General features: G+C 41.2%; 1 protein-coding gene across 1 annotated transcript in view; it reads right to left on the bottom strand.

Moving 5' to 3' along the window:
* fancl (FA complementation group L) overlaps positions 1 to 13,422 on the bottom strand; it is a 33,593-nt gene extending 20,171 nt beyond the window's left edge. Inside the window, exons 1-6 of the mRNA XM_008280984.1 lie at positions 13,095 to 13,422; positions 11,548 to 11,606; positions 11,318 to 11,378; positions 10,765 to 10,821; positions 10,343 to 10,440; positions 1,729 to 1,825 (exon numbers count right to left, since the gene is read on the bottom strand). Of these exons, the coding sequence (XP_008279206.1) occupies positions 1,729 to 1,825; positions 10,343 to 10,440; positions 10,765 to 10,821; positions 11,318 to 11,378; positions 11,548 to 11,606; positions 13,095 to 13,181 (459 nt within the window). The 5' untranslated portion in view covers positions 13,182 to 13,422. The remainder of the gene's footprint in view (positions 1 to 1,728; positions 1,826 to 10,342; positions 10,441 to 10,764; positions 10,822 to 11,317; positions 11,379 to 11,547; positions 11,607 to 13,094) is intronic.
* Positions 13,423 to 14,303: the final 881 nt, after the last annotated feature.

The following is a 14,303-nucleotide window of genomic DNA, read 5'->3' as shown; positions in this document are numbered from 1 at the left end:
GAGAAACTTTCCTCCTTCAGACAATAAAATGTAAAAACAGCAAGACATATTGAGCCTAAAGTTAGAGTTATCAGTTTCACAATCTGCATATGTTGCGTTGCCATGGGAACCTACATGCGTTCAGTTAGCGATGTGGAAAATGCAAACAACACAGATTAGAAAGTCACTGAGACGACTGTTTTCTATTAAAGAGAATAGTCCCCCACTAACAATAACTCCACTTTGATTTGATATTTGTGTGATATTTTGATATTTAACATCACACCTAAATACACTTGTTGAGTATCATGTTCAAATATATGTTTCAGAGCTTAAGGTGCAGCTGTCATGTTGGAAACTGCATTAAGAGTGCACTGAGTGGGAAAACAAATGTGGTAACTTGCATGATTAACACTTTTCTACAAGCGTTTCTCTCGTGCATTGTTTGCAGCAGCAGTTTTAGAAATTTGTATATTCTTCACAGCTCTCCATTATCACAACCTGTTCCTTTTAACTTAAGCAGGTGGCACATGAATGAACCATTTTGTGCGAGAGTTGAGACTCCCCCCTTCTACGGGAGCACCCACAGAGCCCAGTGAAGACAACCTGGTTAACAAGGAATGCTGCTAGCCTGATAGATTATCTGTGACTAGGGTTTGAGATGACAAGAAGAAAGCCTGGCTATGTCAAATTTGCTTCTTAGTACACACTTCTGGAAAAAAAGAACAACAAAATGAAGTAAAATAGAAGCAAAACTTATTTTTGAGAAGAGGACACTCTAAGGCAGGGGTGTCCAATCCTGGTCCTCGAGGGCCACGGTCCTGCATGTTTTAGATGTGTCCCTCTTACAACACACCTGATTCAAATGATCAGGATCGTTATCAGGCTTCTGCAGAGCTTGATGATGAGCTGATCATTTGAATCAGGTGTGTTGGAAGAAGGAAACATCTAAAACTGTGGCAGGACTGTGGCCCTCGAGGACCAGGATTTGACACCCCTGCTCTAAGGTGAACACAGGTAGCACTACACCACAAGTTCTATTAAAATTATTTTTGCTGAAGCAGTCAGGCTGATCTCGAGTTTACTAAAGGAAGTTACAAGTAACGAGAAATACTTTAAAATTATAATAGTTTGATAATGTTAAAGTCTGTGGACCCTTCCCACTATAGATGCCTCTTGCAATTCAATATTAAAATCGACCAAAATGACTGTGTTCCAGTGACAAAATGTCATTAAACACAATCTGGAGATCTCTGACATGCAAACATTTCTAACGCCCTGTAATACGCTACCATTCCACCAACACGACCATCCCATTTACCTTTACCTACACTGGGTAAAGGGTTTCTCTCGACCGTGGTGAGCAGAGACAGCAGCTATGCAGATGAGTGTGGGTGTATTGGTTTTCTCTATGCATAGAGGAAGGTTTTCCATCATGCTGAGGTCTATGTGGAGATGTTTTATCTGTGCTACATCTCAGTCACAGCGGGTTATCATGTCTCTCCACACCCTCTTCAGTTTGACCTAGATTTAGGGGCACAGATGTAAATCGCTGATTTTCTATCAGCAAATTGAACATCCCCATATGCGTTTGGTGAAGTCGGCCTGTTTGGATTTGGATTGGCTGTAGGTCAACATCACGCTGTAGAGTATTCCATTTGATGATGAATAATTTTCAGTGTGAAATTTATCCAGTCCTTACAGTAAACTGTGTGTGTTGCCGTGTGTGCAGGACAGAGTGTGTCTTACCTTAGACTTGAGTTTAATAGTTAGAATGTGCTGCCTTGCAGAGGAGTCCTCAGTTTTCAGCCTCAACGTTCGGAACTCTGTGTCTATGAAAAGTAGCCTGAAAACGGACACACACACACACACACACACAATGCATCAACAATAAATCAACGTCCATTCATAGAGAAGAGTATACACAACACTGTAAACTGACAGCAGCCATCATCCGTCATTAATCATGGCTGCAGAGAGCAATATTGAGACATCAGCTCTACCTTGACATTTATCACTCCGGGTACCAATATAGTGACATTACATCAGCCCACAACCTCACTTTCACGCCCAAATCCAGCAGGATCCACAGGCTGCTCTCCTCTGATTCCTTATCTGCATTCTTCTTCATCAAGTGCCTTTTTAAAAGATTTTTTTATTATTTTTTTTTTTCCATTTTTGCCCTTATTAGACAGTTTGAGCAGAAAAAGACACAGGGACACAGGGTCAAACCAGGGATTCAACTGCTGAGGGAATTTTTCTTCCATTCAGTAGACACAAGTCACCATCAGGCTGCCCCAGAAAGCACTTTACTAGAGAAATAAAACACTTTCAATCAAGTTGAGCTGAGAGTATTAGATTTATGAGCCACCACGAAAACACCTTGAATCTTGTGCTTATACTTACATAATAAACATTTAAGCAAACACTCTGACTGTATGTACACTCTGTTAGTAACACAACAGTAACTAATCTAGAGGAGTAAACTTCTAATGGTGGGATTTGTGGTCACAAGTCACAAAATACTAGCTTTCAGGAGCAACAACAAACTGACTGCTTGATCAGCTTGTGCCAGCTAAACAACCAGAGACAAAAACCGAGCTACGAAAATTGGAAATACATTCATCAGCTCACTAAAAACACAACATTTTATGATTCTGATGTTGCACTGTGTCTTCTGGATGTGTAGATTGGCCAGTTTTTGCTTGTTAGCCATAACAACTTTACAACACCAGGATGTATCAAATGTACATTGTCATATTTAGCTTGTTGTGGAGTTTCCAAAACCAAGAGGCCACAATAAACTGATATGTTCAAAGGTCAACTAATTCAGTCACCTCATGTTATTTCAAGTCACATGACTGTGAATCTCACACATGTCCTCACTGAACAAGTTAGTGATTCATCCATCCATCAGCTATACACCGCTTAATTCTTTTTAGCTGGAGTCTATCCCAGCTGACTCAGGGTGAAGGCAGGGGACACCTGGACAGGTCACCAGTCAAGCACAATCACATTCACACCTACGGACAATTTAGAATCACCAATTAACCTCAGCATGTTTTTGGACTGTGTGGGAGGAAGCCGGAGAACCTGGAGAGAACCCACGCTGCACGGGGAGAACATGCAAACTCCACGCAGAAAGATCCCAGGTGTCACCACCGGGACGCACACTGGCGACCTTCTTGCTGCGAGGCAACAGTGCTAACCACTTCTCCACCTTGCAAATACACATGCAAATTTTATTTTATTTTTTTCCCGCAGATTTTCCTAATAAATAATTAACTCTTGTTCAATTATTTAAGAACAACAAAATACATTTTGTTGGAGTCCTCCTGGCTGTAAACTTTAGAAGCATTAGCAGCTATATTCTGCTATCTGACACTAAGATCCTACTTTAGCATGAGCCTGAGCCTTAGGGTAGCGGACCCAGACACCTTGCCAGACATCAACTTAAGAGGAAATTTTACACCTGTGTGCTGCTGTGTTCATGAGCATGACTAAGTATCTTAGTATTTAGTTAACGAGGCTGCAGAAAAGTGGTCTACAGGTGGTCTTATGGCCCTAACATTGCACACCATACTGGTCCCCTGAGACTGGCAACATACTACAATCACAATACAGGCAGAAGTAAGGCCGGGAGAACATTTGTGAATACTAGAGTAAAATGTGGCATCAATTAGTTATTTGTCAAGACTGCTGTTGACAATGTCTGGAGTTCAATTAAAAACACTTAGACAGGACACGACTGAATGAGTGACCACTGACAGGAACAGACTTCGGTCAACACTACTCTGCTGTTATGTACATAGAAATAATGTAACACTGGAGTGGCTTTGGCAGTTACAACAGTGGGATTCAACCTCTCTGAAAATAACGTGTTTCTGAATGACCTTAGGCTGAGTTCACTTTTTCAAGCTTGAGTCAACTTGTAAATCAGACCCTCTCCTTTCAGAGCTAATTATAACCTATTGAGGCTAAGGACACAACAGTGATGTGGCTGGAGCATTCACCAACACTGCTGTCAGATTTACTGCTCCTTCTACTGCTCCAGCACACTGTGAAGGAGTCACTTCCTCCCCCTCACCAGTCCATCTCCGGTCTACTGAGACCCGAAGACAAAAGACTGATCTGAGACAAAGGATTTCAACAGTCCTCCTCCAGATTTACAGTACATTACGATGGACCGCTCTGTGGCGAGGCTGACATGGCTGTATATCTGCTGAAGAGTTATGGAGTGTGTTAGAGAGGAGTGATGTGAGCAGGGAATGACACACACACTTAGGGAAGTGATGGAATGATGGGAGACGGTGTCCGATGGGCCCGACTCATAAAAGTGTCTGTTCGCTCGCACACTCGCAATCAAACGCCGGGGAAGGGCAACAGTGCTTTAATGCCTTATGCATACTAACATCTGCACCTTCAAGCAGGCGATGTCATGATCGTGCCAATTCAACACGCCCTTTCTTGTAAGCACCAATATCAGCACTACCTGTGGACAGCAGGCTATAATAATCTAGCAGCAGGGTAGAACTTCTTTAACAGACTACGCTCAGGGTACTTTAAAACCTCAGGTGCACATTCACAAAGAGCACAGACTCACGAAATACCCGTTGCTGCTAACAGCAATAAATACACAAATCTCTCAAGCAAGACCAGTTAATAGACCTATGCAAGTGAAGAAAGTGACAAGCATCCAAATGAACAAATCAATGAGTAAGAAGTGGAATCGTTGAACTAAAATGCCCGTGATTTGCAGAAGGCATGAATAAAAGAATGCTGGTTCACTCAAAAGGAAAATATGCTTCTCTTTAATCCCATTTCAGTCATGACACCTGAGTAAATCACTGAATACGCCTTTGTACTGAATTTCTGCAGTTACTGGTCTGTTAGGTCTAATGTGCAAACTCATAGTACAGCATTTGCAGGTTTCACCAAGCAAAGTGTTAGCCATTAGAACATATTTTTTAAAGCTGTCAGGGATTAAATGAATCTTGTACCTCCCACTGTTCTACATGTAGGACGATGCACCAGGTAGTGGTTGCATTACTGTGAAAAGCGATGTGAACACGACCATGTGTCTGCATATGCTGGAATGTTGATAGTGTTGGGTTCACTGGCACTTTATCCAGTCCAAATCAAGCATGAATTGGTTTTTTGAATCCAAATCCTCCTGTATACCTCGGTGAATCCAATGCCTTTTTTCTGGCTGAGCACACAGAAACACTAGTTGTGCATGAAAGGTTAACTAGGGCATTAACCTGAAACTGCACAATAAGTTAGGTAATTTTGCTAATAAGTGTTGAAACATTATTGGTCTTGTAGAGCTATGAAAACACTCACCGACATAAAACTTTCTCCTACAGGTTTTCAAATCAAAAGATGCATTTTTGTCCATAAATGGCTCAGAGAAGCATTCCCCTTTTGGTGTCGACCTCTGCCGACAAGCGGGCTACCAAAAATGTATTACACATCCAAAACGTATAACGCATGACAGAGTACACAAGGAAACCCTTTAAAGGAAGCATCAACTGATTATCTTGCTAGCCTAGCTGATTATCGGATCCAATATTCAGCATTACCGGTATATATATTAATATTGTTTAACAATTTCTGGTCAAAAACAATCATTTCAAATTGACGTACCCTGGCTCTGATGCAGCCACCTCTATTTGTAGTCATCACTCAGTTGTCCTGAGCAGTGTCCCACCTACAGCACTATGTGATTGGTTACACGCCATTAGTAACACCCTATCAACACTGAGAGTTGAAAAGTTCATTTTTAATTAAACGTAAATAAACAAAGGCCTTGCAATTAAATTTTGCGTTTGCGTTTGTGAGGTTTACAGTTTTTTTTTTAATGTGTGCATCAGATCCAAAAGTCATCAGTATCTACCTTGCATCTCGGATGTTGACCTTGCAGGGAGGAACTTTTGTCTCTTGCTTCTGGCAGTGAGAGTAATCCCACAAACACTGTTAATGTGTGCTTGTGACATACGCCTAGTCGTTGACCACTTTCTTTTTTACACTATAATCCTTTCTCTTAATGACAAGTTTCTTTTTGATGATGAAACTTTTGTTGGATAGTTCAGAGGCCCTTATGCCATAAACTCCACTATGATCTGTAACGTACTCTGCCTCGGTAACCACAGTTGCTCCCCTCCTTAGCTCTTGTAAACAAATCATTGCCGTTTAACGCAAAAATACATTATATCACCACAAACCTTTGACTTAATACTCCTTTCCACTGCAAAATAGAGACATTGACCTGCCACTGATAAGTTTAATCAGCATTGTGTGAAATTGTTTGACAAGCCCTTGAACATAACACACATTTGTGTACATGATAAAGTTCTGCACTCTAGCTGAAAGTTAAGGAAAGGGACGTAAGGCTGGCAGGGTCGTCAATTTCCTAGAGGAAATTAAAGCTGTAAAACAATACATGGGCAAAATGGAAAGAAGAGTGATCGGAGACTAAATATCCACTCATTAAGCAGATACATTATAGTTTAAACCACTCATTTAATTCTGTAGCTCAAGAGGATAAATCAAACGAGTACTCAGTATCAACCAACTTATAAGGTTTGGTTCTTGACAAAGAGTATCGGTAGTGAAAAAGTCACTGGTGCATGCTAACACACACATTTCCATCTCCTCTCCTCTGGGGTCTCACGCCCAGGATAGCACGGACTAGATGCCGCCAATACTTGGCCATGATGGAAACAGCGTGACAGTCAGACATCCTGCTGGGAAGACTGATGAGAGCATCCCATTTGCAACTCCACAGCCAAGTGAGCCGCTTCCAGACAGCGCAAGCCACGCACATTTGAGTGTGCACATGTCTCTGGATTTTTGTGTGTGTGTGTGTCTGTTGACAAAGTGATTCATGAATGGTGAGATCAACGCATATGTGGTGCTGCATAAAAATACACGCGCAAAATGATGGCATGCACAGTATACCGTACAGAAACTAAATAATGTATGTGCAAATCAAGAGCACAAAAAAAAAAACATGCTCATTTTATAAAGCATAGAGACCTATATAACCATTAGCCTGGTTTACAGTTTAACTGTGCTAACCAGGACATTCTCATTACTTACTGGATGTAACTGCAGAACTCCCAATACCATTTGTGATTGCATTTATATCCGAGGATTAGGGGAGTAATTTATTAGCTGGCCTAATAATGTAACAAAAACAAAGATGAAAAAAAAAAAAAAATCCATGCTGGAAATTCAGCACTCCCTCAGCTCTGGGCCTGGCTGGCCCACGAGAGCCCTGCTGTCTGAGAGCTGTTATAACTGGCCTCAGAAGTGCACCAACCCAGTGTGATGGAGTGATAACACTGGGATAAGAAGAGACGACGCTCCGCACGTTCACCGAGAGCCTGTGAACATGGAGTGCCAGCTGTGCCCATAATGAGCCCCGGAGCTTACAGGGCCACGTTTTGGGGCCACCTAGTGATGGCAGCTGACCTCCTTGACCTCATTTTCCATTAATTAACACATGGTTTGCCATCTCTAGCCAATTAAGATGACCACACTCTCAAATGCAGAATATGAAGACACGCGGCGAGCGAGAAGAGAGAAAGACTCACTTACCTGGCCCAATCAGCAGACAGAATTACAGCTGAAAACCCCTGGTGGCTATTAGCACGGCCCATACCAATTAAGACGCTAAGCGAATCTCGAGTGCTTTGGAGATTGAGGCCCACTGTGTATAATGCCTCCTAACCGTAACACGACACTGAAAATGATGTTGGTCCCATTTCCAGCATAAAGCATACCTTCACCCCCTCCTTCTCCTATTAAAACCTGAGAGTCTTCAATTAGAGCCATTTGCATTTTGCTAATATCATAATTGTAGCCGTGGTCATTAATAGGAAAGTGGAAAATGAGTGTAGTAGTCAAGGCTTAATCCGAGCTGGGGGAGAATAGATATCTTCCTACTAACCACCACCACCACCCCCCTCCTCGCGCTCTCTCCTGACGAGTGGAGACAACGGTATTAGCTGGGCCTGTCACCACACGTGGGCTGAGCGTTATTAAATGTGACCTGGATTTAACTATAACTCAATAACTAAAAATAAGGAAGTCATTAAGAGCCATTTGTTAATGTGAGCTGTGTTGTTGCCGGCTCTCCAATCAGCGTAGACAAAAGGAAAAAAAGAAAAACAACAGAGACTGCTCCATATAAAGCTGCGGAGGTTTCTATCCATATATACACCTCAGTAAGTCAATCTTATCTCTGGGGAAAATGCGTATACCTTAAGTTTTTATATCGTCTACGTTGTGCCATTAAACGTACGGTAACAGGAGAAGCTACAAAGCTTCCACGGAGAAAAGGGAAACCAGAGTTAATATTTGGATCACTGTGAGAGAAGCTCCATCAGCAAGCAATTCCACAGGCAAATTACTTCCACATTATCCTGGGACCATGTAAGTGGGGAACGGAACCATGTTACCATGTTGTTCATTAAGAAAAAATAATTGTTTGATTATCACTTGATTTTCTCTGTAAGCCAATTTAAACAACTATTTACACTGAGTGGGGATTGATTCTGCAGTATTCCAGCTTATTGCTCCAACACTGATCATAGCTACAGCTCATCTTTAAGGCCCCTTGAAAAGCAGATGATTAATCTCACGGACTTTACTCTGACGCGAAATTTTGTGGAATTTATCAAGTGAGAATAAAAGCCTGCTTTGTGTTTTAACAGCAACTGCCTGACTCCTGCTAAGTGCTTTAGGAGTCACAATAAAACAAGCAAGCAGATAACATTAAGTCAGTTTACACTTTTTCATTCAACAACTCTGTCATGTGCTCTTTCTCTCTCTCTCTTTCATCCCTTGTTTCAGCTGTGAAGTGAGGAGAGAAGTAGATCATGTCTGAACCAAAGTATATATGATAACTGAACATGCACTGCTGACACTTAGGGTTGCAGTTAAAATCAATTACTAAAAATTACTATTTTAAAGGTACACAGAGTCCAGAACAGAGTTGGACAATCATCTATATGAAGAATGATCAAAAAGTTCAGATATTGTCAGTGGTTCGATACGCATCATGGTCAGGCACGTGTAACATGTACGAGCACTAACCGTCACGTGTCAGGCGATCTTGAGGCATTGCACTATCAACATCGGGCCTGAGTTACACACTTAGTGTTTGAGATCACATTCTGTGTCAGTCAGGATGGTCTCACCTTCATGTTGAGGATCATCACAGGTGAGGAGAGGTGGGTCTGCCGCTACCAACCAACAGGCCAAACAGTAGTTTTCACAGTGGAAGAGGTGCAGCTTACAACAACCATCTGGCACCAGGAATATTTCTCATTGTTTTCTTCAGCATTAACATTTAGAACAAATCATCTGAACTGATGGCATGTAGTTGTTCCAAAGTGCTGCACACCTCATCACAGCATGGTGACCATGCACATCTTTGCTTTGCCAAAAAAACGGATATTTGTTGCTCTACACCAGACCTGTTCACTAGATTTGTCTCTCTGTGACTTCATTCTCTTCCTCAAGATGACATTCAAGTTGAAGGGTCACCAATTTGACATAGCTTAGGAGATTCAGCCCTCCATTGCAGATGGTCCTTGACAGGTTTACATCATGGGATTTTCAGGGAACATTACAAGCGTTGCAGAAATGCTGTGTCGCTGCGCCAGGAGACTTCTGTGACGGGGATGGTGACCAAATTTAAATCAGGTAGTTTTGATTTGTATAGGCCCAGTCTGGACTTTTTGATCTCCTCTCCTATTTTCAAATCATCACAGTCAGCCATTTAATTGGTTAGTGACTTAGCTCATTCTGCATTGGAGGGCTCATGTATGCTTCACTGCCACAGAGGAACCTTTCTGACCAATAAGGCTCTCAGAAACAGACAAGTGTCTTTAGGATCTGCTGTCACAGATAATGATGGGCTCAAAAAAGTGTGAATATAACAGTGAGGGTTGTCAAAGTATTTCCACCAATACGGTATATTTCTTCTCTATTTGATTAGTCAGTTAGAAGCAAATTAAATGACCTCTCAATCTGTGGGAAACGTCACAATCCCGGGTTCCTCGTTACATTTATGGAATGTAAATAAAGGTGAATAAACCCCCCATAACATCACCCATGGCTTTTGTGAAATTCTTCATGATATTGCCTCATGTGGAAGTATGCTGCATGGTGATATAGCAAACTGATGTGTACATTATAGGTACACCACCTGTCAAAGTGTTAATGTAATACATGTCATACTAGCAAACGTGGTGGTCACAGCCAACTTTCCCACATTTTACAGCTTAGCGGTTAATGCTCCATTAAAACCTGGTTCCAGAGCATGTGTTAGTGCTCCTAGTGGCCCACTTACTTGTCCCACCCAAGGGTCTCCATCTCAGAGATGAGCTGAGAGTAATACTGCGGAGGTGGAATGGAGCGGCACTCAGGGCGGCTCTTCAGACCCACTTCCTGCAACAACACGCACAACGCTTCTTATTTTAAGCCCAGATTACAATGCACATCATAGCACAACTTCACCAATGTAAACCACAATCTTTAGAATAAAAACAAACAAAATAAATACAACTAAACTTAATCCGGGCCAATACGTCTTATGGCTCTGTTTTGTGGCAAGCTCATAGGCGTTTTCATTAATCTAACAAAATATACATGTACATGTGTGCCTCACAATCAAGGCTATTGATAGTGCCCGGAGGTTCCCATTTACTTCCTATTCATAAAGCAACAATGTCAAAGTGACCGTGCTAACCACTGTGTCGTTCTCCTCCTTACCAAGACAGTCTTTAGCTCCAGAATGAAACTGACAAGATCAGCCGACTGCTGCAGCCTCTGCGAGAAGTCAAACAAGAGAGAAAAGACATCCTTGAATGGAAGGATAATGAAGTGACAGTGTCTATTTTTTTTCCTCTAGCCAGCCATTCAAATCAAACACAGTGTTTGTGATTAATGGGGGCTGCCACCAGCTTTAATAATTAATGATAGCTTAAAGGCTGTGAAAATAATGAACTTTGCAGCCTGGGGTGAAATATCAATCTCATCCAAATAACCCTGAGGGGCCACATAACAAATAGGGACATTTTCCAGGCGATGTTAATTAAACAGTGAAAAATATTTTTCTCTGCTTCTGAGTGAGGCGAGCCTGATGGGTGACAGAGAGTGCAGGAACAACGCCAAGCACGATGCCGCCAACACAAAGGAGCCAAAATGACTTGACAAAAATATATATTAAACACACAGCAAACAAGATGATCTCAATCAGAGATGGCAGACACAAAACATCGCTAAATAATATGAAGCGACAAGCGCCGTATTACAACACGTTTACCTGCTTCACTATGTGCTCATATCCACGCAACAGGTGTCTTAACTGCCAACAGCAGTGCAGCCTGCAAGGGCAAAGTTATAGATAGTTACAGAGCAAAGAGAAGCAATTAAAACACATATTCTGTGGCTATGCAGGGATTACAATCAGACACACTCTTTATTACACTAATATCACACTTGCATGAAATGTTAGCATAATTTGTAAAGAGAAGTGGAGGATATAATTCGTACTTGGCCCTCCTGAGCTGACGATCTGGTGGTAGCACTATTCTCATTCTGAAGTCTCTGTCCTAGAAAAATACAGCATGAGTGGAAGTTAAATGACAATAGCAGTGGAGCAGTAGTGGCATGTGGAATTATATCATCACATAAGCTAAATATAACTGTAATGGTAAATAATCAGAATCATAACACTTCAGAAAGGTCTATATCAGGGGTGTCGAACTCTGGTCCTCGAGGGCCTCAGTCCTGCATGTTTTAGATGTTTCCCTCTTTCAACACACCTGATTCAAATGATCAGCTCCTCATCAAGCTCTGCAGAAGCCTGATAACGATCCTGATCATTTGAATCAGGTGTGTTGGAAGAGGGACACATCTAAAACTTGCAGGATTGTGGCCCTCGAGGACCAGGATTGGACACCCCTGGTCTATATGTTAACTACCCAAGACATTTTTGATAAGACTGTTTGTAAGCCCCACTCTGTCATTTTGTCTTCTCAGAAGACGATGTGCAAGGCCACAATGAGACTTGATAATGTTTTTATGTGAACATGGCATGCAGATCCTGAACACGAGGGTAGAATCCGCCGACTACGATCGACTGGTGGGACTATGACGCACATCAGGCAAGGTAAAGAATGTTATTTAAGTTCTGTAAATTCCTTTAGTTACTCTCAAAAACAGTTTGGTTTGTTGTTGTTTTTCTGGGTAGTGCACAACAAAGCCACAAGTGGACTTAAGATGACATACTCTGCTTTTGCTGAAGTGTATCAAAATAATTTAGAACTGGTGGATGTTTATATGTATATATTTGCATTTGCACTGTTTATTATTATTATTATATCTTTATTCCTTATTTTCTATAGCATATATATATATATCCCCATATATCTTATATTCTACACTTGCACTATTCTCTTTTTATATGTGTATTTTTATACTTGTGTTTGCACTATTTCTTAGATGTACATTGTTCTTCTAATATGTGTATTTCTGTGTGTGTACTGCTGCTGACAACACTGTGAATTTCTCCAGTGTGAGATAAATAATTATCTTATTTTATCTCATGTGGTAGTCTGATAAATATCTCACCACATAGGATCTCATTTCTAATTTCCTTTTAATAAATTCTACGATATTCAATCCTATAATATAAAGTTTGTTTGTGTATTGAAAGAGGAAGACACCTGGTAGAACATAGCTCCTGATAATGGAAATGATCGACTGTTTAAAACAGCACGACAGTCAAAACTAGCTAAAAACAAAACAAAACCAAAACAAAACAGAAGCTTTTCTTGCTTCTACAACACGTCCTGCTGCTGACAGTAGAGGAAGCACAGGAGGTCGTGGGTGCAAATACCGATTTAAAAGTTAAAGTTTCATAAAAGGAATTCACCAGTGGTTTGAGAATATTTATGAATAGCTTGAAGTTAAAGCCTGTCACAGCTACATGTGTCCAAAGCGAGGAATCTTTTAAATTAATCGTTTATTCAACGCAGTTTGGACATTCATTCTTGTGACGAGTAAGAACACCGCACTAACACATTAACACAAGTTACCTGAACAGTGATAAATCCGTCATAGACAGTTTTCTCCTTGTTGAGGGGTAAAAACAGCGGGTTGTCTTTCACCAGTGAGCTCTCCATCTCACTTCCCGGACCGGCATCTGTCAGATCACAACGCTGCTTCCTAGCTAACGTTAGCAAACCTGTCCGGACAGAGTTAGCAGTGAATTTAAGTCACTAAGTCTCCGGAACCAAACAGCTGAGCTTCAGCTAACGCTATTAAAGACAGAATGAGCCGAAATGTTAGTTGGCTTTAAGCTCAGACTAATAGGTTTAGTGAGAAGGAGAAACATGGAGAGTGAAACCTTCACATCCCGCCATCACAAACCAAACATTAGACGTCACGATGCTGCCTTCACGGACTCACAAAAACTGTCGGAATCCCCAAAACACATACTTGTTGGTGTTACATTTAAATGTCAACGTGGAACTGTAAATTTTGCACGCGTTATCGTTGTTTGTAATTGACGTGTGCTGTTTAATTCTTTATCGGTTTTTAAACTTCTGAGAAACATTGTGTAACTTAAATGAAAGCTGGATTAGCTGTAACATTGTCAGTTAATGAACATAAATTCTAGACGTCAGTAGGAAAGGTTTGGATAAAGCTTCCTTTTCTCTTCTGTTTTTTTTAAAAGGATTACATAATTATTTTCTGTTGGTGTCTTATTGTTCATTGCGCAGGTTATTACTGAATGGATTGACACAGGATAAAGACTGCTGTCTGATAACAAAGAATATAGATTTATGCAAATACCAAAAACTCTATTATGTTGAGGTAAATGGAGGCTAAGAAATACTGAGGAACTGAGTTGCAGGGTATGGGCTTTTAATGAAGCAAAATATCTCCGCACTGATTGAGATGGGAATGCCTCATCACCTGCACTTTATTTTTATTTAATATGTGTCAGATATACCATCAAATGAACTGTTTTGTGAAGGAAATTGGGAGTGTGCTGGTGGAAAACCATTCACTGTCTGTGAATAAATGGAGTTAACGGCCAGGTCTGCAAAGTGAAGCAACCACAAAGTGATTTAAAGTTGCATTCAGCCAGCAGGGGGCAACTCCTCTGGTTGCAGAAAGAAGTCATATTGCATAGAAGTCTATTAGGAAATTACCCTACTTCACACTTGATCTGTTACCTCAGTTGTCTAGTTCAGGGGTTCTCAACTGGTCTCACCCTGGGACCCACATTTTCCCATGGT

This window comes from Stegastes partitus, unplaced genomic scaffold (genome assembly GCF_000690725.1).
Source record: "Stegastes partitus isolate 25-593 unplaced genomic scaffold, Stegastes_partitus-1.0.2 Scaffold217, whole genome shotgun sequence".
In the NCBI taxonomy this organism is placed as follows: Eukaryota; Metazoa; Chordata; class Actinopteri; family Pomacentridae; genus Stegastes; species Stegastes partitus.
Note: the sequence above shows the minus strand (reverse complement) of the source record. Positions and strands in the feature narration are given on the sequence as shown.